Genomic DNA, 27,043 nt, shown 5'->3' on the forward strand with positions numbered 1-27,043 from the left:
AAATAAAGATTTTCCAAGCATGTGCTACACCAGATTTGTTGTTAAAGATATGCTTTAATTATATTTATTAATAATACAAAATTGAAAATCCAAGCTTTAGCAAAAAGAAATTCCAGTGCCAGGATTCGAACCTGGGAGAAATAAAGATTTTCCAAGCATGTGCTACACCGGATTTGTTGTTAAATTTATGCTTTAATTATATTTATTAATAATAAAAAATTGAAAATCCAAGCTTTAGCAAAAAGAAATTCCAGTGCCAGGATTCGAACCTGGGAGAAATAAAGATTTTCCAAGCATGTGCTACACGGGATTTGTTGTTAAAAATATGCTTTAATTATATTTATTAATAATACAAAATTGAAAATCCAAGCTTTAGCAAAAAGAAATTCCAGTGCCAGGATTCGAACCTGGGAGAAATAAAGATTTTCCAAGCATGTGCTACACCGGATTTGTTGTTAAATTTATGCTTTAATTATATTTATTAATAATAAAAAATTGAAAATCCAAGCTTTAGAAAAAAGAAATTCCAGTGCCAGGATTCGAACCTGGGAGAAATAAAGATTTTCCAAGCATGTGCTACACCGGATTTGTTGTTAAGGATATGCTTTAATTATATTTATTAATAATACAAAATTGAAATTCCAAGCTTTAGCAAAAAGAAATTCCGGTGCCAGGATTCAAACCTGGGAGAAATAAAGATTTTCCAAGCATGTGCTACACCAGATTTGTTGTTAAAGATATGCTTTAATTATATTTATTAATAATACAAAATTGAAAATCCAAGCTTTAGCAAAAAGAAATTCCAGTGCCAGGATTCGAACCTGGGAGAAATAAAGATTTTCCAAACATGTGCTACACCGGATTTGTTGTTAAGGATATGCTTTAATTATATTTATTAATTAACTAAAGCATATCGTTAACAACAAATCCCGTGTAAATCAACAGTGAATAATAACACCCGCATGGTAAGAGAGGATTTATCGATCAATTTTCTCTAGTTATAAACTTATAATGATTACCGAGTCATATTGTGCAAATCAAAGAGGATTATCAATCAATTTTCTCTTGTTATAAACTTATAATGATTACCGAGTCATAATGTGCAAACCAAATCACCAAATCATACCACATTTGTGCGCGCGCACACACAGACACACTAATATTTGTTTAAAAAAAAAGAAAAAATCTGTGGGTTTCTGATTTGTGAATTGTGATCAAGCAGCCAGGTAAAAAAAAGTACAAAAATTACCTCTATTTAATCAAACCTAAATTTATGTGGTTTTATACGGGTTTGTTTAGACGGGCTTTATACTGACCCGTTTACCAAACGGACCCGAATTTCACAAAAACCCTAATGTACCCGATAGCACAGCACACTCCTCTTCGCCTATATAAAGCCCCACCAAGTCCCCAATCAAAAACTCGAGCCAGGCCGCCGAGCTAAACCCTAAGGTCAGCCTCCCTCTCTCTCTCTCTCTCCCTCTCCCTTGTTAGGGTTTCAGATCTATTTCATCAATATCATTCGACTATTGGGTTTATCTAACTCAGTTTCAATCTTGTGTTTGGATTTGCAGGAGGAGGAGGTGAGTGAAAAAATGGCGGTTCCGCTGTTGAAGAAGGCGATTGTGAAGAAGAGGGTCAAGCAGTTCAAGAGGCCCCAATGGGACCGCAAGATCTGCGTCAAGGTATTAACTTTTTCTCTCCATTATCGCTGTTAGCTCTGTGTTTAGTTTAGCTTGCAATTTGTAAATTTGAATTTGGTTTTTGAGTGAAAATGATGATTGTGATTGTCGCCCCAGTCTTATTTGCATCTATGAGATGCAAGGTGGTGAATGACTTACTTATATCTGATTCCAATTCCATTCATGTAGAAATTGATTAAAAGTTTTAATTTTTATGCAATAGGGTATATCAGTGATTGTCTTTCTGATCTGGTTTTACAATGGTAATTTTGTTTTGTATGTCGAAATTTTGAGGGGTTATGCAACAAGAAGTGATGATTTGTACCCATCTTTTCTGCTGTTGAATGATGAATATTTACATGCACTACCATCTGATCTATGTTGCATACCCTTTTTATTTCTGGATAACACTCTTAATGCCCATGCTTGAGATGCAGCGGCACAGTTGGGCGAATAGTTGATCAGATTTCGATTTTGTCTCTTTTATTTGCTTAATTTTTGAAAGTCTTCCTGCAATCCATGATGCAAACTTTAACCAAACACTGATATTTAAATGATTATTCAGTTAATTATCACCATCTTTCGGCTGAGATTGCAATTTATTAAACCAGTTTTTATTTGTTAAGTAGTGTTAATCTATGGAAGGTTTTGCCCATGGTATCTAATGTCCAGACTTTATTTGTAGCTGGACATTTCGTTTACAGGGCATACATAGAATCTATACAGGTCTTGCGACACAGAGAGCTTTGTTTCTCAACAGCTTTCTGTTACTTTAACCCTGCATACATTTATTTGGTTCTTTTTTTCCTTGGTGGTTTTATCATTCACTAGGTTGAGACATTTCTGAATATTGTGTTTCTTTGACAGACCAACTGGAGGAGGCCTAAGGGTATTGACTCTCGTGTACGAAGAAAGTTCAAGGGAGTTACTCTCATGCCCAACATTGGTTATGGTTCTGACAAGAAGACTCGCCATTATCTTCCCAATCATTTCAAGAAGTTTGTTGTGCACAATGTCAAGGAGCTAGAAGTTCTGATGATGCACAATAGGTGAGCTGCTGGGCACACTGTTCTGTACTGTTTCTCTTTTGTTTTGATTCATCTTACAGATTTTAGTTCTGACCGTTTGTTTTGCAACTTTGTTAACCAGGACCTATTGTGCCGAGATTGCACACAATATCTCCACAAGGAAGAGGAAGGAAATTGTTGAGAGAGCCGCCCAGCTTGACGTTGTTGTCACTAACAAGCTTGCTAGGTTGCGTAGCCAAGAGGATGAATGAGCTTTTTTTAGCCATGTTTTGTAGTGGTTCTTTTGTTTTGACCTGAAAAATGAGTTGTAGACAAATTTTTAATACTCATTATTGAATAACTACTCTGGCTTATTACTGTGTTGTGAAATCTTACACAAGGTTTCCAGTGTTTGATTCATCAATACTTCTTTGGTGAACTTTTCAATTTGTTTAGAAAGTAAGTCGGTTGGTTGTCTTTCATTAAGTACGAAGGCGTAATAATTTTTTAATATAGAACACTATAGAACTCCTCTCAATTATAGTAAACTCCTAGCTGGAAAGTGCCTCAGATGCAGTGTAATACATATATAATGTGAGGATGCTTTATCTCCATTTTGATCAGTGAGCCGTCAAAGAATGAATTTGGGACTAAAGAAGCGCAAGTATTGATCAGCAAGTTAAAGAATGAATTGTCTGAAACATAAAACTAGAAGGAGGTAGAATGTATTCGAGGAAAAAGGGGCACCACATATTGAAGGAAGGCAAGGGTTTCCAAGCATTACTTGCAGCAGTAAAGAGGAGGATGATCTATCTTCATCCCATCACTCCAAGGCCAAGTCAGGAAGAAAAGAAGTCAGAAAGTGTAGGTGATATACGTGCAAGAGGAGGATGATCTATCTTCAGCATTAGTACAAGAAATATTACACCTAAATTTTCTTAATTATACTAATATATATATAATTATACTAAGCATATATGTGCACGATGCATAAGTAGGTGGGACCGATTAAGTGTGAGAAGCTTCGAAAACAAAGATTACGTTCCACATCACTACTATTTAGTTCGTTAAGTTTTCTTGTTAACTAACTAATCTTCACTTTAACAGAACAGCCGTGAGCTTAACTCTCTGACACCTTCTCTAATGTCTAAACCCCTCACTAACAAGGGCGTAACTAGCTAAGGGCAAGAAGGGTCAATTGACCCTTCTCAATATTTGGAAAGAGTCCTTAATTAGTGTTAATGATCTATGAACCTTAATGGAATGAAATAAAATTGACCCTTCTCAATTTTTGAAAAATCCTTAATTAGTCTCAATTTTCAAAATTCAATACAAACTTATCTGTTGGTCGAACGGCCTAGTCTGGAACCCCCAGGTCTAGCGTTCGAATCCCAGCTCCATCCTGTGGCCAGCAGATTTGAGGGATCCTTTGGGTTCGTGCGTCTACGGTGCAGTGTATTGGTCTGGCTTTGCCTAGCTTTCGCCGCAATGTCGGTGCAGGTGTCCTGGCGCTGGGATACCACTGCATGGGTGTGTAACACATAATTTTTTCTATATTTATCGTTCATCTCAAATCCCAAAATTTATTCAACATGATATGAGGATCTTTCAATTTCAGCATTAGTACAAGAAATATTACACCTAAATTTTCTTAAGGGTCATGATCAATGAACACACTATTTGACACAATTTTTTACACGCTATGTTAACCCTTAGATATTAACACATTCAATGGTCAAGATTAGTTATGGAAAATGACATGGTATTAAATTTCCTCCCAACAAAAACATAAAATTTGTTAAAAATTCTTTTCTAAAATGAAATAATAAGTCTAACAAGATATTAGAAAACAGAAAAACACGTTCAAAAAGAAAGAAAGAAAAAAAGATCAAAAGAGCAAGAACTCATTTTCTAAACAAGAACGCTATTTTCCATTCTTCCATTCATTCTTTGGCAAAGTAATAAAGATGAAACAAATGGGAATTTCCTAAATATTGCGAACACAAGTTCTTCGCAATTTTTTCTTTTTTATAAGAATTCTTTTGACAATCCATATTTTGGTACAAGAAATTTTAATCGTTCCATTACAAATTTGTTGATCTTCTCCCAGATGTGTGTTTATATCTGTGTATGTGTTCTCTAACTATTTACAATTCACAAAGCCTAAGAACAATTAACCCCAATCTCAAAACCTGAATCATGCAATAAAGAGAAACCTACAACCATAATTTTGATGGATATGGTTTTCTAATTGTTCTCTAACCTGTAACTGAGAATCAAAATTGTGGTGATCAATCATCTTTTTTCTCCCTCTCTACTTATTGTGGTTTTCTTGGCTTTATGTTCAATGCAAGATTCCTCCATGAATGTTTCTGGGTTATTCTTTATTTTCTTTTGATGTACTGAACAGTTGGTCTATCAATCTTCCACTTAACAAGAATCTGAGATCGTGTTATTCTGTTCTTGATTTTTTTTTCTTTGTTCTTTTTGACTGTATTCTCAGTTGTTAATTATTTTTTGTTAAACCTTTTATTTTATTTTTGTTTTTACAAAAGTTTTACGTTATTTTATTTTATTTTTTGTTAAGAATAAATTTTATGCCAAGTCATTTGCCATAATTAATCATGACCATTAAATGTCTTTATATCTGAGGGCTCAAATGAAGTGTCAAAAAGTGTGTCAAATAATGTGTTCATTGATCCTGACTCTTTTCGTAATTATACTAATATATATATATATATATATATATATATATATATATATATATATATATATATATTTGGGTAGAAGATTGTGTTATTTTTAGAGGACGATTGGAAATGAGTATAATTTGTTAGTTAATAAAGTTTGACCCTCCTAAGTGAGATTTTTGGCTATGCCACTGCTCACTAATATGCTCTTGAACCAAACCGCCAAGAACGTCACTCTCTGACACCCTCTCTCTCTCTCTCATCTCCTTCATTAATTCTCTACCAAAGTCCTCTCCCACATTCCTCTGCCTCATTCCTCTCCTCCTGCATTTCTCTCTCTCATTCTCTCCCTCGCTCAGTCATGAAGAGACAACATCACCATGAGCCAAGCCGAGCAAACGACGACGGCGGCGGCGAGAAGAAGAAACGACGAACCGAGGAAATGACGACGACGGTTGCGAGAAGAAGAGACGACGAGTCGAACCGAGGAAATGACGACGACGGTGACAAGTCTCTTCTCTCGCGCCTCGGCCGAGCTTCTTCTTACAAATATGATGAGTTGTGTGACAAGTATCCCGAGGTGGCAAACATGTTAAAAGAGCTCCCTGAGGCGGTTGGGTTTCCACTTTCCTTCGCTTTGTATATCCCGAAGTTTGTGAAACAAATCTTTGATCTCTCAAAGCGTCCAGAAAGCGAGACGAGAGCTACAATTATGTCCACGTGCAAGACTATGGGAGCTGCGGTGGTAGTTTTCGACCTTGTTTGCCTGGTGAAGAAAGAGCTCTCAGTGGTTGCTGCAAAGTCGGTGAGCCACCCTTGACGGAGGCGGCATAGAGGCAGATATTGACCGCGAAGGTGGATGCTCCGGTGAAGGGGAGCGGTGAAGCTATAGAGGTAATGATGTTTCTGCCCTCTCCTTTTATTTTCATGTAAACTTGATTGAAAACCCAAATCAACTTCAATGAAAATTATGAACTCAGGGACCAGGGATTTGACATCACTACTACAAAAAATACATTTAAGGACGTTCGAAAAACATCTTTAAAACTTTAGATGACACACAAAAAAAACGTCATCTATCAAGGAGTCATTGTAAGTGTCTTTTAAGGAATTTGGAAAAACGTCCTAAAATGTTTATTAGGACGTTGAAAAAATGTCCTTATAACTCGAACAAGCGTTCTCTAATATCTATTAGGACGTTCAAAAAATGTCCTCTAATATTTACTATATATGACACTAGATCAGTGTTCTTAAATCTACAAAAGATGTCCTTGTATGTATTATAGGACATCCAAAAAATGTTGACATATATGAAAAAAAAAAAAACGTCCTTAAAACTTCCATATGAAGCAAAAAAATACACACACACACACACACACACACACACACACACACATTGGAAACCAATGATCTATGAATGCCCTTGCTAACCAAAATTGTATATTATTGACCAAAGTACTGTTCGAATGAAACCAAATACAAAATTCCTAACAAGTTCCTATCTACATCAATTTCCTCATGGTTGCACTGCATGCAAGTCAAATTTGAATTACAAAAATGATTAAAGAAGAGTATTATAAAATTTGTCAATGTTAGGAGTAATGCTAAAAAGAAGATAACATGCAAAACTAATTCATAAGCATGAAGTACTGTCTTAGAGAGTACATGTCCTAAACATTTTCTAACTACTAATAATGAATACTCGGATCAACCATAGTAAGAACTAACCTCACAAAATCTTCAAGCAGCATAATGATAAAGATTATAAATAATCAGCAAATTTCAAGAGACCTATTAACCTGTAACAAGAAAACTGCAAATTTAGTCACCCAACAAAAAAGGAAATACATTATTTCCTTATAGATACTCCATTCATTCACCACTTATACAAGTTCAAGCATGGAACACATGACAAGTAATAAGAAAGGATCATATTATTCGTGCTAAACATATGACAACTTGGAAGTAAGAACGCAACATACATATATAAACAAAGAAAAACAAATAACCCAATACTTGGTTAATCATTGCATAATGTAAGGGCAAAACCAGTAGGACTTTTCTGGACAAGATGAAACAAGATTGACATGATTTCTTAGCAAGTTAAATGCTGTAGTGTTGTAGAGAATTGTAATTGTGTGTTTATTATCGATAATAGGAGCCCTTTATATAGGGAGTTACAAAGTACACAAAAGGTAATAGAATCCGAATACATTGAATACCTAGAACCTTCTCCTATTACAACTCTAAACCCTAGTTTGCAGAGGCACACATGATGTCGACATCCTTCAACACTCCCCCTTGTGCCGCTCGAACTTGGTGATGACACTTTGATCGTTGCCTCACTAAAAACCTTGCCAAGTAACAAAAACCCTGTGGGACAAAAATAACCCTGGTCAAAGGACAAAAAGAGCACAACACGTCCTTCACTCTTCGAGATCGAACATGTAGACATCATACCTCCCCCTGATGTCAATATCTCCCCCTGATTGCTACAATCATGGGAGTTCGGATAACTTTCTTAATCTGATGCTCTTCACATGTTTCTCGAAGGTGGATTTAGGTAACGACTTAGTAAATAAGTCCGCTACATTATCCTCAGATCGGATTTGGTTCACTTCAATATTTAGAAGTGCCTGTTGTTGCTGATTGTAAAAGAACTTAGGTTATATATGCTTGGTGTTGTCGCCCTTGATGAAACCTAATTTCATTTGTTCAAAACAATCTGCATTAATTATCTTCATAAATGCATGTAGGTTCATCTGTGGTAGACTTCAAACCACAAGTTCCTCGAATGTGTCTAACTATAGACCTTAACCATATGCATTCTCGCACAGCTTCATGTAGAGCAATAATCTCTGCATGATTTGAGGAAGTAGCAATAAGGGTCTGCTTTGTAGACCTCCAAGATATCGCAGTGCTTACCATGGTAAAGACATAACATGTTTGGGAGCGACCTTTGTGAGGGTCAGAGAGATACCCTGCATCAGCAAAACCCATCAAGACATCGTTGTCATTTTGATGGAAGGGAGGAGGAGCACGAAAGGTGGCGTGTTGCCTTGTAGAGTCTGATCCCACACTTCCATTATTTCTTTTCTCTCTATAGGGATAAAAAAAGCCCATATCAATCGTACCTCTCAAGTATCGAAAGATTGTCTTTACACCAATCCAATGGCGGCGTGTTGGTGCAGAACTGTGTCGAGCTAACAAGTTCACTACGAATGAGTTATCCGGTCTTGTGCATTGAGCTAAGTACAATAATGCGCCTATTGCACTTAGATAGGGCACTTCAGCCTCTAAGAATTCTTCGTCCTCATCCCTTAGACGAAACGGATCTTTTCCGGGCTCAAGACTACGGTCGATCATGGGAGTACTCACAAGCTTCGCTTTATCTTCATTAAAGCGCCTTAGTAATTTTTGAGTATATGCTGACTGATGGATCAAAATACCATCACTACGATGCTCGAGTTCTAATCCGAGACAAAACCGTGTTTTCCCAAGATCTTTCATCTCAAATTCGGATTTCAAGTATGGTGAGGTTGACATCTCCACCATCTTCTTCTTCTTCTGCAAGGTATACTTCTTGCTCCCTCAGGTCCCTATATGCCCTGTATCTTGCAGCTAGTTGCTCGCTTGCCTTGCATTGTTTGAACCAATGCTCACTTGATCCACATCGATGACACACATCATTGTGGTTGCCTCCCTTCAATTGAGGTGCACGTTGTGGGCGTTCCCTAGGAGGGTTGGTGCCACCACCACGAGCCATGGCGCCACCACCACAGCCAGGGATACCACGACCACCTCTCCAACGTGTGGCATTGCCACCACGTGTATCCGCACCAAACTTGCGGTTTCCTTCCTTATTAGGGCGGTTATATGGACCCATACGTCCCTCATGTCCCTTATTTGGGTTCCGCTCCTTGCGCCCTCCTTTGGGTGCATTATAATTTGCCTCCTGAACGCTCTTAGTTTCAATGGGCCTTAAATTATAATTCCTCACGAGTATGTTATCATGTTTCTCAGCTACAGATATGATATTGATAAGCTGATGAAACCTCGTGATCCGTCTAGCATTGACCTCAGTACGATATTGCTTTGATACCACAATGGCTGAAACGGGGAAGGTGGAGAGAGTTTTCTCAATTAGCTCTTGCTCTGTGACAAGTTGTCCACAAAATCTCGACATGGATTGTAAGCGAAGAGCTTCTGAATTATATTCAGCAACGAACTTGAAGTCAGCAAAGCGCAGATTGTTCCATTGAACCTTCAAGTCAGGGAGGAGGGAATCTTGGACATTGCCAAAGCGCTCTTCTAGCGCTACCCATAGCTTTCTTGCATCCTTGATTGACATGTACTTCAATCTGAGTGCTTTGTCCATATGATGTCGCATCAAGATAACTGCTTGAGCATACTTTGTAGGTGTTCGGACGAACACAAGATCCGAGTTAGGTGCCTGGATTATGGGTAATATTCCCTTTGAAGTGAGATGGTTCTCAACATTAGTTACCCAACTATGGTAGTCCGAGCATGTTGAGTCAAGCATGGGAAAGTCGAGTCTAGGTTCATTCGACATCCTAAAAATAAGAAGAGAAGATATATTAGTTTCGGAGCTAAACTTCCACGAAAACTAAAATAATAAGATTTCCGAGCTATGCTACCAAGAAATCAATTTCCAAGAAATTTGGATTAGACCAAACAATGATGTTTTAATATGGTCACAAATTTGATGCTTGCGGACGCTCTTAGTCCGAATGAACACTCTTAGTTCATTGATCACGAACGCTCTTAGTTCGTTAATTATGAACACTCTTAGTTCATTGGTTACGAACGCTCTTAGTTCGTTAAGCATGAATCCCCACAATTCCGCTTATAAATACTCGAAACCATGTTCATATATTTCAAAATTCTGCAGCAAATAAAAGAATTTAAAATACATGAAAGCAGCAACTTTAATTCACAAAAACTTACGAGATGGTTTGGGGCTTGAGAACACGCGCGTGTTGATGCAGGCGTGTTAGGACAACAGCAAGCGGCAGCGGCAGCAGCAGCAGTAAGTAGCAGCGTGCGCGCGAGTAGGCAGCAGGTGCGCGCGGGCTGGTGCGCAGGTGTGTAGGGGGGCAGTAGCAGCGCGCTGGGGCTTGCGGCTGGGAGCTACAGTGCTTGCGGCTTGCGGCAGGAAGCTGCAGGGAAGCTGCGGCAGGGCTGGAGGCTGCAGGGAGGTGTAGGGTTTTTTTTCGGCTAGGGCTTGCGGCTGCAGTTTTTGGTTTTAGGGTTTTTTTTTCTTCTTCTTAGGCTAGGGTTAAAGCTCCTGCTGATAACGTGTTGTAGAGAATTGTAATTGCGTGTTTATTATTGATAATAGGAGCCATTTATATAGGGAGTTACAAAGTACACAAAAGGTAATAGAATCCGAATACATTGAATACCTAGAACCTTCTCCTATTACAACTCTAAACCCTAGTTTGTAGAGGCACACATGATGTCGACATCCTTCAACAAGTTGGTCCTATCAATACGTGATATTACTAAACGGTATCATCCACTGTCTTTGAGACACTTCTTGTTAAGTGCACACTATAGAACTCTCTCAATTATAGTGACTCCCAGCTGGATAGTGCATCATATGCAGTGTATTACATATATAATACTTTACAAGAGTGTGAGGATGCATCATCTCCATTTCGAGATGGGACCAACAAGGAAGGTGCAGAACAAAATGGAATTACCCAAGAAGAAGGAAAAGCCCAAGTACTATTGATCAATGAGCAGTCAAAGAATGAATTTGAGACTATAGAAACCAAAGTATTGATCAGCAAGTATAAGAATGAATAGTCTGACGACTTCAATATTGAATGGTGCTCTTCAAGATGCCTTGAGATTTATAAACACTTCTTTGAAACCACTCAAGAGGCATCCCGAGCAACAGGAATTATATCTCTCACTAGTTCAAACTTGAAACCATGGAAGCTGTTAAAATAGTTCTATCCATTTTGGGTTTGCTATCCTCCCATACATACTCCGAGGTAGTGCAGGAATATTTGAAGGCTAAGGCGTTGGAGAGAGCTGAACTTTCTGAAGATGATGTGCTGCATACGATTGCAGACAGGACATTAGCAAGGAAAAATAAAGATTATGCAAAAAGTGATCAGATCAGAGTTGAAATGGAGAAAAAGGCCGGGTATTCAAATCATGGATGGAGGTAATGAGAGTATCTGGAGACCTCGTCCCAAAAGAACCCTATAAACCATCAACTCCCTTGATCCACTGCCTTGATCTGTGCTGAATGCGTTTCTCCAAATTCCCTTCTTTTTCTAATTGCTTTGTTTGTTTCCAATCTAGACAAGACAATATATATAGTGCCTTTTTTTATTTTCTTTGATTATCTAGTTCTTGATGTTGTCTATGATTTTAATCATTAAGATTAATGCTAGTTAAACTGTTCAGTCAATTGGTAAATACATCTGATGTAGTAGCTTTCAGCTGTTGTGTGGGTATAAATTAGGGTGCTGCTTAAACTACTGAATGAGTTTAAGACTGCTAGTTAGACAATCGATCCATACAGGGCATTGGTAAATTTGTATGTGATTCATATCATAGCTTCTTTGCTTTATTTTGTATGTGTGAACTGTATTGACATTTTTATTAACTAACCACTGCAAAAACAGAACAAGTGAATTCAAGGAACCCAACTGATTACTTGACAACTACATTTCCATTTCTTTACCTCTGTGGTGTTGATTTCAAAACAAGAGAGACCAATGTGTTGAACATAAAACTAGAAGGAGGTAGAATGTATTCGAGGAAAAAGGGGCACCACATATTGAAGGAAGGCAAGGGTTTCCAAGCATTACTTGCAGCAGAAAAGAGGAGGATGATCTATCTTCATCCCATCACTCCAAGGCCAAGTGAGGAAGAAAAGAAGAAGTCAGAAAGTGTAGAAAACAGGAAGACAGAAAAAGAAGAAAAGAAAAGGAGTTTTCTGAAGTGGCTGATTGATCCAGGAGAGTTTGCTACCTGGAGTAGGTCTCAAGCTGGATACCAAGGCATCGCAAGGGAAGTGAAGGAAATTCGCTACCTTCAGTTCCAGTGCGATGCCCAGTCTCCAGCTTCACCAATCACATTCTCGTCAGCAAAACCATTAGTAGCATCCTCAAGTATCTCTGAGAGCGTACCAATGTCCCCTCCCCTCCGGCACAGTGATCAATTTTAGATTAAAGTGTAAATCATTCAAATCCAATGAGTTGGAATACATTCAAAATGTAAACACATGGCGCTCATGAGTTCAAATCATTCAAATCCAATGAGTTAGAACAGATTAAAAAATGTAGATTCTATAGTGATTGTAAGCACCGACACTTGGATAAACACATTAATTAGTGCGTCAAAAGTTATTACGATGTGATATGATGAGTGTGATTCTATATGAACTAAATCAATTCCATATACAATTTTTGTGACAACAAACACAGATTATTCATTTCCACACCATTTAACCAAACCCAAATCGAAGAGCAACTTAGCAACTCTCTCGCAGTGATGAGAACATCATCTCTTTTTGTTTAGTGTCGACATCCATGCAAAGCAAACCTCTGATCGATCGACAAGTTCCTTCAAATTTCCTCCTAACAAATGTAACTTTTGATAAAATTTGCTTGCTAATCCTACAGAGTAAACCAACTGGAACCGGGTTGTTTTACAGTTCCACCAGACTTCATCCTCTCTCGAATTCTGCTTACGTCACTCCATCTATTTGCAGAAGCATATATATTGGACAATAAAATATAAGCAGCACTACAGTTCGGTTCTATATCGAAAATACTCTTTGCTGCTCTTTCAGCCACATCCAAATTGGAATGCATCCTACAAGCACCAAGTAAAGTTAGCCATGCCATCTTAGTTTCTTGAACAGGCATGTTTCTAATCATCTCCTCCGCTTCTTCCAATTCACCAAATCGTCCCAAGACATCCACCATACATGTATAGTGCTCAATTTTGACCTCAATACATTTAGTCTGAGATAAAAATTTGAAAAAGCCTCTTGCTTTCTGCAACATCCCAGAATGGCTACATGCAGAGAGCAACCCCGTGAATGTAATTTCATCGGGGTCTACACCTGCTCGTAACATTTGGTTGAAGAGAGCCAAAGCCCACTTGCCACAACCGTGTTGTGCGCATCCAATGACGGTTGAATTCCATGAGACAATGTTCTTCTCACCAATTCTCTTAAATATAGCCACTCCATCATTTATACTTCCACATTTGGCATACAAGACAATAAGAGAATTACCCACAAAGGCATCAGTTTCAAAACCCAGCTTAACAGTTGCGGCATGAATCTCCTTTCCCCTATGGAGATCTTCCAATCCGAAACATGAATTCAAAGCACTAGTGAAAGAAGATTGATTGGGGATGACTCCTGAGATCATCATATCCCTGAAAACCATTGATGCATCTTCGTGTTTAGAATTTGATCCACATCCTGTTAAAAGAGCCGTCCATACCACCACATTTTTATGCCCACTCTCCTTGAACACCTTGTGAGAATTCTCAATTTGCTTGCAGTTTGCATAAAGTGTTATAAGTGAAGCAGCTAAGAACTCATCAAAGCAGTACCCTAATTTGACAATCTGACCATGAACCAGAACACCTAAATCTAAACTCCCCAAATTTGCACAAGCTGTCACCACAGACCCAAATGTGGTCAAAGTGGGTTGTACACCAGACGCCACCATCTCCCCGAAAACAACCAAAGCTTCCTCACTCCTCCCATTCTGGTCAAGCCCAGCAATCATCGAAGTCCACGAAATGGCATTCTTCCCAGGCATCACCTCAAACAACTTCTTAGCATCTCCCACTCTTCCATAGCTAAAATATCCATGGATCATCGAGTTCCACGCAGCCACATCCCTCGCCGGCATTTTCCGAAACAAGCACTCTGCCATCTCGACCTCACCAACCTGCAAGTGCCCATTCATCATCGTCGTCCACGACACGACACTCTTTTCCGGCATACCATCAAACAGCTCCTTAGCCTTACTCAAATCCCCGCAATCCAAACACCCTTTGATCATCGCATTCCAAGAGACCACATCTCTCTCAGGCATTTCGTAGAACAGCTTCAGGGCATCATCAAGTCTGTGCCTTCGCGAAAACCCCGTTATCAATTTGGTGTATGTATCAACACCAGGAAAAGGGATTTTATTGAAAACCACGATAGCTTCATCTAGTCTATGGTTTTTGAGGTGATCGGAGAGGAGTGACTTGTAAGATGGGGCACTCAGTTTGGTGTAATTCATGAAACCCACCAAGCATTCGGAGAGCTCTGTGAGATTGTTGTGGAAATTAGAACCTGAAACAGAGGATGAGAGTGAAAAATGGGATGCTCTAAGGTTTCGAAAACTGGCGGGAACTCTGAGCATGGCTTTTTAAGCCGGAGAAAAACAACCCATAACCCAAATGGGAGTTGAAACGCCGGATTGTTTTTGTACGCGTTTTTTGATGACTGTAATTTCTAATCAACTTATATTCAATAATATTTTTCTTTAAATATGAAAATTAACATTTTCTTTTTCATGTATTTTTCAGAAATAATTTATGAGTAATTGTGTTAAAGAAAATTTCTCAAAAAAAAAAAAAACTGTGTTGAAAAAAAGACTTAATGTTGACTTCTAAGTTCAAAATGTTAATTTGTAATAATATTAAAGGAAAGCCAAATAAGACAAAGAAGCCATTTCAGAGAAAAAAGCAAAAAGAAGTCAAGTTTCTCTGACCGTCACTACACTCACTCCGTACTCTCAGTTAGAAACGCAGCACCAATGGCGGTGAAGCTAGGGTTCGACGAGGGAAATGAGATTTCCACCAAGAATTGTGCAGAAACAACTAGCCGCTCTTCTCCTGCGAACGGCGAGACCGCGGCAATGAAGGTTGACGAAGCCGAGGAGACGCCGACAGAAAGAAAATCCGGTGCTGAAGTGAAGATAAGCCATATGGCAACGAAAGAAATGAGGTTTCCACCAAGAATTGTGCAGAAACAAGTAGCCGCTCTTCTCCGGCGAACATCGACGGCAAGAAGGTTGACGAAGCCGAGGAGACGCTGACGGAAACCAAATCTGGTGCTGAAGTGAAGCTAGCCTTTGGCGACAATGGAAATGCGGTCACCACCAAGAATTGTACTGAAAGAAGTAGCGGCTCTTCTCCTCCAGCGGACATTGACAGCCAGAACGGATCAATTAAAGGTGACGAAGGCGATGAGACGCCAGTTGAAACCAAAATGGTGCATGGACAATTGCTTAAGGGTTCGAAGATGGAAGAGGTGGTTTTGGGAGACGATTTGGGCAAAGGCACAGAAGCTTGTGAGAAAAGCAAAACAGAGGGGGTAGAGGACATGATTTCTGGTAAAGATTACCGAAAATCTTTTCATCAAATTTGGTGTTATATGATTATATGATATGAGGCTGTTGAGATGTTTTCCGAATTTGATTTTGTTGATAATTTGATTAGTACTCAATTCTGGTAGAAATTTGTTCAATTCAATTTTTGTTCTTGTGTGTTTTTTATTGAAATGTAGTTATACTACAAAAAATGGATTTCAGGGCATTCAAAAAACGTCCTTAAATGTTTTTAAGGACGCTCGAAAAAAAACGTCATCTATCAAGGAGTCATAGTAAGTCATCTTTTAGGACGTTCAAAATACGTCCTTATAGACATTTAAAAAAGTGTCATTGTTTCTATTTACAAACGTCTTTTAATGGCAATGACACTAAAAAAACAGTCATTGTAACTCAAAAAAAGGTCATTTAATATCTAAAAGGACACAGAAAAACATCATCGTATACACAAATAACCCATCCCATCATTTCAAAAAAAAAAAAAAAAAATCCATGCGCGGGGTTGTTCTCACGTGAGCTACAACTACAGTAAAACTTTCTCATCCAACTTCTCATCACAATCCCTAAAACCTTCCATAGTTCTGCCGTCTGGTCTCTGCCGCTGCTTGACAAATGTTAGCCATGGGAAACGATGGTGCAACAACAGAATGGGAAGAGGCGGAAATTCTCGCGAGTTGCAACAATCCACTGACTTTTTTTTTTTTTTAATGAGTCAATATCTCATAAAAACGTCATCTAATGTCTATTAGGACGTAGAAAAAAACGTCCTTGTATCTTTTACATGACACCAAAAAAAAAAAAACATAATTCAGTAAAAGACTAGTGACCAAATGTATCTATTATAACTAAAATACAATACAATGAGCACAAAGTTATTAAGCAATAAGTAACGATTCAATAAATAACTACTAATAATAATCTAACTATACAAGTTCAACCCACAGCGCATTCATTGTGGATGTCCATGAATTCGTCTTGACTCTAGAACGGCAAAAATCAATAAAATTGTAAAGAATAAAAAGTGTTGATGATAATATGTCACATTTTGAAGTACCGAAAAGTGTAAATCTAAGTTGTTTTTAGAGTTTGTAAAATTAAAAATGAGTTGTAATAGGTTTTCTAGAGATTGCACTTCTGGAGACTCACAAGATAGAAGCAATAAGCAATCAGATTATCTTCTTCAATATAAGAAAGCAAACGAGCAAGAAAACTAATAGTATTAGTCATGCCTTTAGATAGTTACATACCTGGAGAAAACATTGCAACTTTCAAACAGCCTTAATGAATGGTCTCAACTCCGAAGACTCATACGCATTAGGCGACTTTAAGTTATAAAGATGTTACCAAAGATGAAAATACCTAGTGCTCTGCTAGGGTTGGGAGAGCGCCGCTCTTGGCCTCTATGTACCTTACTCCATCAACGATGGAGCAAAATTCCGGCATCGTTCTCGGTGTCGATACCTTGGCACACGGCTCATACCATGTTGCCTGATAGGACGTGGCTCGCAATCTTGTCAACGACGACTTCTTTTTCTCAGACGCTATTTGATCATGGCGGTTCTTTTCTGAGGAGGGAAGTGGCTGCGGTGTATACCTGGAATGGGATGGCACCGAGAGTTCGTCATCTTCGTCCAATCCGAGCTCGACTGACATCGGAGGAAAGTGGTTCAGATCTGGTAGCGATGTGGCAGAAGTTGGTGACTCGATTTTGGCCTGTGGCAATCTCTTCCCTTCAGACCCATTCTGATCGTGTCTATGTTCAATGGGGAGAAGTAATTGCTTCGCTGCCTTCTCGGATTAGGACGCCCCCGAGAGTCGGGCGTCTTCGGCCATCTCGAGCAAGGCTCAAGTCGACGGTGTGCGGCCCTGGACTGGTGGCGAGTGAGGGGTCGTTTTTCGATCCAGTTTCCCAGTGTGTTGGAGCGGCGATCGGAGTGGAGCAGCGCTTGGGCTTTGGGCTGGACCTGCGCTACATCTGGTGGAGGCGGGTGGAGTCGCATTGGTGGGACCGGGTTGTGCCTTCTCCGACGATGGGCGGTGGAGCAGCTGTCGGAGCCGCGATCAAGGTTGGTGCCCAGAGAGGCTTTGGGTGTCCAAAGTAGACCCTGGTGGGCCTGGGCCACTATTCTGTTGGGTTGTTCAAGTAGGGCTTTGGGCTGGATCTTCCTTCTTGGGGCTTGGTAGCTGGTGAATGAGCCCGAAACTGTTAGGGTTCGCATTTGGGATCCGGGAGACTCTTTTTGGGCCCTAAATTTATCTGCATGTTGGAATTGCTTCTTTGGTTACTTAGGTAGAAGATTGCTCTCTATTCAGCGCATTATTTTGCGTGGAGTAGGCAAGGTCGGTCACACTTCCGGCAGTTACCTTGATAGAAGGTTACCCTCTATTCGACGTATATCGTTGCGTGGAAGTATGGTCGACCATACTATTGGTACCGTTTTACATAGCCCGGACTCTGTCTGGTGCCTCATCAAATGCTTAATTGCATCCCTTCGTATCCTTGCTAGGTTTTATTTCCGATGCTTTGTTGCATCTAGTATTTCTCTTGCTATTTTATATTTTGATGTAGTTTCTACATCTATAAGTTGTAATTTTTTCTTCTGTTTATTATGAATAAAATGGTTGACTTTACTCTAAAAAAAAACTCCGAAGACGATTTCTCACATATATTATAAATGTCTGCAAGCAAAAGCAGAAGTTTCTTCATATATATCTTGTAAAAAGGCTAAATTGAAATAAAGAGTTTTGCATGGCACCTATAAGCTCCTATGTGTTGCCACTAAGCATCCAAATAGTTATTTCCACTGAACAAAGATAAGTCACGTAACTAATAATTCCCAAAATGCAATAAAAGCATCGTATAGGCCATATACATATAACTAACATATATAGCATGAATCCACAATCCACAAAAACAAGTAGAAGACAAGCATAGACCTAGTAAGAAAAACAAGAGCTCTGGATTACCTACAGCTACAGATCTTCCCATCTTTGCAGGGCAAACCAAGTTCCCATCCATAATTATATAGTTTAAAATCTGAAAAAAGAAACATACTATCTGTTATACAGTAATACACTACCAATTAAGTGTTGCAGTTGACGTAACAAAGGGCACAGAAATGAATATGTTTGCTAGTATACAAATACTGTAGACGACAAACACTCACTTGGCAACTTTTTCAAGGGTGACATATTTAGAGTTAAGTGCACTAAGAATTATCTCCTGTTGTTCACTCTACTCCATATTGGCACTTAGGTAAGCAGCAGGAATGTTTGCCTGGCAGATATGAGAAGGCAAAGTAGGAAGGAACATAATTGTATATTGTTAAATAGAAGACAAGGTAAAATCCAAAATGAAAAATTGAAAATAAGTCTAGAAAGAAACATTACCTGAAACAAATGCATTATTTGATCTTGAGTAAGAGATAGAAGGGGAGGGATTACTCAAGTTAAGCCTGGAGAAATTATAGCAGGGAGCTGCAAGATACAGAAACCAAAGTAGACACACTTTAGTACAAAGTGGTGAACATCAAATTCCTGTAAAAGAGGGAACTCTAGAAGAAACAGATGCAAGTTACTTTGCTTAAGTATTGTTGATTGACAAAATCAGACAACAGTACTTATAGAGCTGACGGCCGAGAAATTGAACTGGTAAAAGGAACAGTTTCTATGGTAAGCCTAAAGGAACATGTTATGTCTTTCTAATACTCACGTAGCTAAAATTGATGCGAATAAGTACCTACATTACAATAGTTTCAGAAAATTCAGTCTTCAATCACAAGATCTATAGCAGAAAATCAACAATATTGCTATATTGCATATCAATTAGGAGAGGAGAAAGATATGTTTTACCTCTCAATTTGACTAAGAAGGGAATGCATACTACTGCATTTTCTTTATGTCATCAAGCTGTAAGGGGTAGACGAAATCAAAAGCATGCAAGTAAATGATATGTCATCAAGCTATATAAATGAATTTGAATCACACACGGTTGAAGACAAGTATAACAAATAACTTAAAAGCATGCAAGTAAAATTGAAACATTGCAGATACAGACAAATAACAGTTAGAAGGCTAACCCACTTTTGAGATAAAATGGTCACTCTAATAAAATGGTACAAGAAATTCATGACTAATACAATAAATATGAAAATAGAAAATAATAGTAATAATAGTCCTCTTTCTTCCGCTTTCTCAAGTTTGAACTTTGAAGCACTGTTTTTAGGAGTTGGCTGACTATTTTTGCTAACTGAGAAGTCAGTATCATCTACACCTATCTTATCTCTTTGACCAGCCAAAGTAACATTTATAACCTCGCTGCAACACACTAAAAGTATGAATAACAACTGCCAAGGCACCGAGCAATGCACTGAACCAGTACTTCTTCTTCAAACACGCAAGATACATAGCAAGCACTGCAGCAAGTGATGCAACATCTATATAATAGAGAAACGTAAAGAACCAATGGAGAGGATACATAGGTAGAACCACTGCAAAAAGAGCTGCTTTTTTTTCATCAAGATTTGGTCTCAAATGTGTGATTGTCATCTCATCATATACAAGAACACTGCAGACCACTGCCAATACACCATTCGAGGAGCAAAGAATCGCAGTGGAGCAGACTTGAGAAAACGAAGAAGCTGCTTTTACGAAACAAACAAGCAACATGGGCTAGTGAAATATAAGTACAGGCCAGGAGGAGTAGCGATCATGGGATCCCAGCTTCTGAAATTGCCTCTGCAGTAGTGTTGAGCCTGAGGCACATGGAATATGTCATCCATGTAAGGTTCAGGAATCAGGAACAACATTTACAAACCCACAAGCCAACAATCGTTGCCACAGCTCTCCTACACAGAGAGAACCTGTAATCGTTGAATCAAATCCTAAGGCTGTGATTGGCTCCATGGATTCGGCGACGGCAAAATGTGGCCTAATATCTCCGGCTCCGAATTCCGAACTGTGAATTTCTGAGATGATCGTACTTAGGCGAGAGTCCTCCCTCCGGCTTTGACTGCAAGTCGTAAACGTCCGCGCGAGACTTCTTCAGTTTCTTAAGAACTAGTATTGCCTGTGCATAAATAATTAATAAGGAGCATTATCTAAATTTATTAATTTGAGTGTCCTATTGCATAAATAACACCACGAGATTAATCATTATTTAGAAGGAAATTATGAAACAAAATTGAATCGTTATTCATATATATGAGGATTGAAACGAAAAAAGTTCAGACTAAAACTAACCCAAAATTCTAAAACACCCAAAATTAAATATCCAAATCAATCACAAAACTTGAATTTTCATACAAAGATTTGCTTTCTACATAAACTAATACTCAAAATAATCCGGATTTCAATCGTTCATCCTTGTTTCTAATTGCCAACACTGTCATATGACAAATAATAAATTACTAAAAACAAATCAAATTCGCAAATAAGAGGTGATGGTGATGATGAATTACTTGTCAAAAGAAGTTGGATTCTTCAACGATCTTCATTAGGAGAGAACGAGAAGAGAAGTTGGAATTGGAGGCTTGGAGCATAGGATTTGATCGTAGATATCCTAGCAGTCTTAGATGAGAACTGGCGGGAACTTGGAGCATATGGCTATTTAGCGGGAAAAACATCATCTAAAATGGGTTGAAGTTGAAGTGTTGAACAACACGAAACGCACCGCCGTTTTGCTTCTAGTTACAACATGTCGTATTTTGGCAACTCTGAGTGGAATTCACCATTTAGACCCCGTCTGGCAACTGGCAAAGAATCTCCCTTTTCTGTTCTCTAGCTTCGAGGAACAACTATAGCTTGGTGGCTGAGGGGAAGAATGTACCACTAAAAAGAAGACTTAAAAATGTGAAGCAAGTAAGAATCTGGCATTTTTTCTTGGCTTGCCTTGATCATGAAGCATCTATCTCCTTTACAACCCCACTTAGCCTTTGGAACCTAACAGCATTGACACGAAAAGAACCAAAACCCTTCATGCAAAGGAACCCTTATATAAGCCTATCTCTTTCCCCAAAATGTAACAGACAACAAGCACTGCTAACCCTTTTCTTCAACAGCTTTTGATCTTACAGAAATGGCCGGTCAGCAGTTGAAATCTGTCGCTGGTTTGCTTTTGGTTCTGAACTTCTGCATGTATGTCATTGTGCTAGGCATCGGCGGCTGGGCCATGAATAGAGCAATCGACCATGGTTTCATTATTGGTAAACCTTTTGGATCCTCATGCATTTTTTGGCATCTTTGTTTCTCGTCCCTTAACAGTTTAGGCTTCCGGAGTCCAGCGACACTAACATGCAGTGATCAATTGCAGGTGCTGATTTTAATCTTCCTGCGCACTTCTCACCCATATACTTCCCAATGGGGAATGCTGCCACTGGATTCTTTGTGACATTTGCTTTGATCGCCGGAGTTGTTGGTGTTGCTTCAGCCATTTCTGGACTCAACCATCTTCGTTCTTGGACATCTGATAGCTTGCCATCTGCGGTCGCAGCTGCTACCATTGCCTGGACTCTCACTCTCCTCGCCATGGGGTACCTTACTCATTTCATTTCCTTTGTTTTCCTTGATAACCTTCAAGATCACATAATATCTTCTTTTATGTTAACAAGAACATAATTTTTTTCAGCTTTGCTTGGAAGGAGATAGAGCTTGACATCAGGAATGCCCGCCTGGTAAGATAAAATGAAACATTATTGAGCATTCTCCTTCTTCCGGATATCGTATACTGAAACATACTTGCTCTGATTTTTTTTTTGTAGAGGACAATGGAGGCATTCTTAATCATCCTTTCAGCTACTCAGCTTCTGTATATAGCAGCCATCCATGGCTCTGTATCAAGATGAACTTGGAAGAGTTGAGTGACTTTGGTGCTGGGTGTGCTGTGTCTGCATTCTTTTGTTTAATCTCACTCCCTTTTAGTGTTGTGTGTATGGCGTGATTAGTATGTTAAGATTGTATTGGATTGGGTTACGGGTTCATAGTAATAGTAAGGGATGCACAAGAATACAATTTACATTTTCTTTCACATTTTTTGTGAAAATTCCTTTACCTGTTTGAAGCACAGGGGAATAAAAATAATAAGGAATTTTTGCCGAGGCATCAACGGCGTTATAGTTTATAGATGTCAATTGCCACCGCAAGGCTCGCAGCAATGAGTATTTTATTTCAAGGAAAAAAACCATGAACTATCTATGGCACCAGAATCATACTAAAAAAAGTTCTTGCAATTTTAGGTCACTCCATTTCCCTACAATGCCAGAAGAAACTATTCTGCAAAATTAAAACAAGAAACGAAGGTTGTAAAAGCTGTATATATTCAGCTGACTACCATTCCTCAAACTATAACCACTTTAAAATGATTTACCAAAGGAGGCCTCTTGCCTATTATTCTTTGGGAAAAAAAGAAACTCAGAAGTTCTAATAACAAAATATCATAAATTTTGTGAACCAGATTCTTCACTTCACATGCTTCAAAGAGTCGACAGAAACCCATCATGCTTTGATTCTGCATCAGAGGAAACCTTGAAAAAGTTAGCATTTAGTCTGATTGAATCTACAGAGACATGTTCAGGCACAATCTAAGGAGAAACATAGAAGAACAAAATCCCAAAGCAGAAGACACCAACAAATTAAAGGCTCTGACTTCCATTCACACAACCCATTTGACAAGGCATATATGAACTGCCACAAGCGCAATCAAAGTATGTGCAAACAATTACAAACTGAGCTCCTAACGAGCATAACAGACACCCTGTTCTGATATTGATATGAGCCCACTTGGACTTCTATATCTAGTTACCATTAACTCAAAGTTCAGAGCTGGTTTGTGTTTTGCTGAAAGCATCAACTACTGTTTTGGAGATGTAAGCATCTGTAAGCACAGTATTAATAGTGCTCAAAGGGTTGCAATTCAAACCCGGTGGGGCATTTTGTTTCATTTGCTAGGAAAATAGCAGAGGATCATTTATGTTAACAAGCCTCCATATATAGCCAGCACTGTTAAGTAAGAGTTCTGAGTCCCACTAATAATTAGATCTATGCCAAGTAGCCTTAACAATCCAGCACACTTGTAAGTCAAGGGAGATTAATGGAACACACTTCCAAACTTTAGCAGAACTCTAGTACTCGGATGATCCTCAACTAGGCATAAGGGATGATGGGATGTAAAAGTATGATTCCTTGAAATATTTCTATTTCCTTTTGTTTTCAATTTTCTTCTCTGCGAGGCCATCTCAAACTCATGCTGTAAGTCCTCTTATGAAGCCTAACCTATTGCTTCTCTCCTTTTATCTTTTAAACCGTAATCCCTGTAATCCTAACCAATCTTTCTTGTGTCCTTAATCTTCTTCGAAATTAGCCTTTTCATTCCTCAAACCACAAATCAATTGAAACCCTCAATAATCCTATTCCAGAAAGTAAACCCCAAAGGCTAAAATTGCATGAAATTCTAACCTTACTCGCCAAGGGTAAACTCTATACCGCGTTTTTAACTTGCCCGTTACTGGTCATTATGTCCACACTACGCAGGCATCGTTGCTTTACTGCTCAGACCCTATAGTGGGACAGCCACCTAGATTGTAACTAAAATTCTTTTGAAACTTGGTAAAAATGAACACAATTTACAACACATGAAAACTGATTTTCCATCAAAATGTACATATCATGAGTAACAAATAACTCATACAAAAGCCTTCATGAGAAAGATATTAACCAAGTCATTTCATGACAAACAGTGTCTACAATTCCAGCACTTAACTACAATATTTTACTGGCATTGCACCTTGTGACTTGCTAGCTAATGAGCAGCTGGCAAAAGTGAGAAAGCACAGAACGAGCATAAACTGAACACCATTATTTTCCAAGCACTTCGTAAGAAACTGTCGAAAAAGCTCTACTCTTATCTAACAGCAAGAGTTTGGTGAATTCCAAACAAGTAGGTATGGCATGAGACGTTATCCAGTTATCCCAGATTTCATCTAAATACTGATACTTGGGAGAGGGGGAAAAAAGGTAAAACATAAATGAGTACCATTTTCTACATCTACTAAACTAGGAATAACTACTTTTTGTAGTCATGCACTGGAGAAACTGATCAGACTAATTTTCTATAGGAGTATAAAACTGAGTGGAAACTTAACAACTAAACAACAAACTGTCTTGCAAGCAAAGCAACACCAATGAGACCTCAGTTGGAAGAGTTCGAGAATGCAACATACCCGAAGGCATTTGGACAACTATGACATTCCTATGACATCCCAACCACTTTTCACTTCCTAGGTTCCCCCATATACACATGGACAAAAAGTTAAAAACACTATAGAAAAAAGTTAAAAACAATAAATAAATCAAAGGTAAGACAAGTCTATTTAAAGTTGTGAAATTGATATAAAATTTCTAACCTGAAGTTATATCCTGGAGCCTGTTATCACGTCCAGAATTCCGCAGCAACCAAAGCAAGAAGTTTTTTCCACCACTCGTGGGGCAGGAGCTACTAGAGGCTGCATAAAGTTCAAGGAAGAAAGTTGCATTCAACTGTCAAGGCAAAGGAGATGCAATGAGGTAAGGATAAAGTGCAATCTGTACCTGGCTTTCAGAATATTCTGGAATTTCGGAATCTTTAATGGATCCAGCATCATTACTAGTTTGAGCGGGAGAGACACCTACTGATGGCAATACTTTACTCCCATTTTCTTTAGTTACAGATTCCACCACACCTACTGATGGCAATACTTTACTCCCATTTTCTTTAGATACAGATTCCACCACAGTCGGAGATGCCTTACCATTCTCAATTAGCGGGGGACACACTATACTCTCGATTTTGTCTGGTAGCGAATCAGTCAAAGTTTCTAAAGACTTCTCTGCACCACTCTCCAACGCCGGTTTTACAACTGTACCAGAGATCACTAGACCGTCAACTGGAGTAGTTTCTGTAAAGTGAACAGTCACCACAGGCTTATCAGAATCAAGTGAAGGGGCCTTCTCTGCAACTAAACTTGCAGTCTTCTCAGCCAAAGGGGCCTTCTCTGCAACTAAACTTGGAGTCTTCTCAGCCGAAGGGGCCTTCTCTGAAACTAAACTTGTAGTCTTCTCAGCCAAAGGGGCCTTCTCTGCAACTAAACTTGTAGTCTTCTCAGCCAAAGGGGCCTTCTCTGCAACTAAACTTGTAGTCTTCTCAGCTGGTGCCTCATTAGTAGAGTGAGAGTGAGTCACTTGTGCTAGTAAAGAATCAACCGAGTTAACCAAATCACTAGCAGGTTTTTTTTCCTCCGAAACGGTAGCATCACCCTTCTCCTTCCTTCTCCTTTCAACAACACGAGACTCGTCATCTGAACTACTCCTATCACTGCTACTGCTACTACTCGAGCCTTTAATTGATTCCTTTCCAGACCCAGCACGCTTGTTGCTCTTGGAACCCTCCTTCGAATCCCTCTCAATTCTAACACCACCATCTTTCGGAACAGCCTCTGCGTCACTAGATTCTCCCTCTACGGACTGTCTCCACTCTTTAGCTTGAGGTTTAGAGCTTACGTCTCCTATAATGGTTTGGCCCAATCAAATGAAATGAAGCCAACATAAAAGTGAAAGCTCAAAATCAAAATCAAATCTTTACATCATTTTCAATTGCTTCAACCACAATTCAGCTAAACAAACATACCCAATAACACAATCACACATAAACCACCAAACCCAATATCATTGACTGGCAGATGGGTTAACTAGATTCAATCACAATCAAAATTAAAGCAAAAACAACAAAATCCACCACATACCCAACACCCCAAATTGACAGAGCAACCTCAAAAAGCGATTAGCTTTGAGATGGGTCAAGTCTATTATTGAAAAGGGCATGCAAGAATAAGCCAAAGTAATCACCTTGAGGGTTGCTTTTGCTGGTTGATGAATTCCCGTTTTGGGTCTGATTCTCCTTCTCCTTCTTTTTCTTGGCGGCCTTTCTCTTCTTGGCACCTGACGGCATGATTGCTGAGATTTCTGGGGTCTCTTGCGGACACAGATCGTACGCAGAGAGAGAGAGAGAGAAGAGACCCAAATTTACTATCTGGGCCTCTGTGATAAAGCGTGTTTTGTGGGACTGGTAGGGGATCTATTGGGATTTCCGTAGAAATTGGTGATTGATGATGGTGGGAAGTGAGAGAAAGAGTAATCTGTAATCAGATTCTGTGGGTTTGGTTTTAGGGGCTAATTTTATTTTAGGGATATGAGATGTCCAACACTGTGAGGGGGTCTCATTTTTAATGCAAGTGGCATTTTGTAGA

At 39.0% G+C, this 27,043-nt stretch overlaps 5 protein-coding genes and 3 non-coding genes across 9 annotated transcripts; 6 read left to right on the plus strand and 2 right to left on the minus strand.

The window, feature by feature from the left end:
* The first annotated feature begins 1,417 nt into the window (after positions 1–1,417).
* On the plus strand, positions 1,418–3,109 carry LOC133733055 (large ribosomal subunit protein eL32z-like). The gene is made up of 4 exons (XM_062160665.1): positions 1,418–1,452; positions 1,575–1,685; positions 2,550–2,731; positions 2,832–3,109. Exons 2-4 carry the CDS (start codon positions 1,596–1,598, stop codon positions 2,959–2,961), a joined length of 402 nt encoding a protein of 133 aa, XP_062016649.1. The 5' UTR covers positions 1,418–1,452; positions 1,575–1,595; the 3' UTR covers positions 2,962–3,109.
* Positions 1,771–1,854, plus strand: LOC133734950 (small nucleolar RNA U31b). Its single transcript, XR_009858695.1, has one exon. It is a non-coding gene; the product is annotated as a small nucleolar RNA U31b (small nucleolar RNA).
* Positions 1,988–2,063, plus strand: LOC133734909 (small nucleolar RNA Z195/SNORD33/SNORD32 family). Its single transcript, XR_009858654.1, has one exon. It is a non-coding gene; the product is annotated as a small nucleolar RNA Z195/SNORD33/SNORD32 family (small nucleolar RNA).
* LOC133734910 (small nucleolar RNA Z196/R39/R59 family) lies at positions 2,194–2,279 on the plus strand. Its single transcript, XR_009858655.1, has one exon. It is a non-coding gene; the product is annotated as a small nucleolar RNA Z196/R39/R59 family (small nucleolar RNA).
* Positions 3,110–11,195: 8,086 nt separating the features above from the next.
* LOC133727851 (cysteine--tRNA ligase 2, cytoplasmic-like) lies at positions 11,196–12,598 on the plus strand. Its single transcript, XM_062155248.1, has 2 exons — positions 11,196–11,578; positions 12,045–12,598. Exons 1-2 carry the CDS (start codon positions 11,340–11,342, stop codon positions 12,070–12,072), a joined length of 267 nt encoding a protein of 88 aa, XP_062011232.1. The 5' UTR covers positions 11,196–11,339; the 3' UTR covers positions 12,073–12,598.
* Positions 12,599–12,719: 121 nt separating this feature from the next.
* On the minus strand, positions 12,720–14,871 carry LOC133733056 (pentatricopeptide repeat-containing protein At5g46460, mitochondrial). Its single transcript, XM_062160667.1, has one exon. It carries the CDS (start codon positions 14,796–14,798, stop codon positions 13,041–13,043), a length of 1,758 nt encoding a protein of 585 aa, XP_062016651.1. The 5' UTR covers positions 14,799–14,871; the 3' UTR covers positions 12,720–13,040.
* Positions 14,872–21,519: 6,648 nt separating this feature from the next.
* LOC133729340 (membrane protein PM19L-like) lies at positions 21,520–22,791 on the plus strand. Its single transcript, XM_062156851.1, has 4 exons — positions 21,520–21,970; positions 22,078–22,297; positions 22,393–22,438; positions 22,526–22,791. Exons 1-4 carry the CDS (start codon positions 21,844–21,846, stop codon positions 22,607–22,609), a joined length of 477 nt encoding a protein of 158 aa, XP_062012835.1. The 5' UTR covers positions 21,520–21,843; the 3' UTR covers positions 22,610–22,791.
* A 178-nt stretch (positions 22,792–22,969) lies between these two features.
* Positions 22,970–27,043, minus strand: LOC133729339 (uncharacterized). 2 transcript variants are annotated; one of them, XM_062156850.1, is made up of 5 exons: positions 26,643–27,043; positions 25,481–26,302; positions 25,350–25,426; positions 25,166–25,264; positions 22,970–23,271 (listed from the first exon to the last, which is right to left on the minus strand). In XM_062156850.1, the coding sequence occupies exons 1-4, from the start codon at positions 26,743–26,745 to the stop codon at positions 25,172–25,174; spliced, it is 1,095 nt and encodes a 364-aa protein (XP_062012834.1). In that variant the 5' UTR covers positions 26,746–27,043; the 3' UTR covers positions 22,970–23,271; positions 25,166–25,171. The 2 variants fall into 2 exon arrangements, with proteins under 2 accessions (XP_062012834.1, XP_062012833.1); XM_062156849.1 differs by having other exon boundaries at positions 25,350–26,302; positions 26,643–27,039.

The sequence above is a fragment of the Rosa rugosa genome, chromosome 2, assembly GCF_958449725.1.
Source record: "Rosa rugosa chromosome 2, drRosRugo1.1, whole genome shotgun sequence".
Lineage (NCBI taxonomy): Eukaryota > Viridiplantae > Streptophyta > Magnoliopsida > Rosales > Rosaceae > Rosa > Rosa rugosa.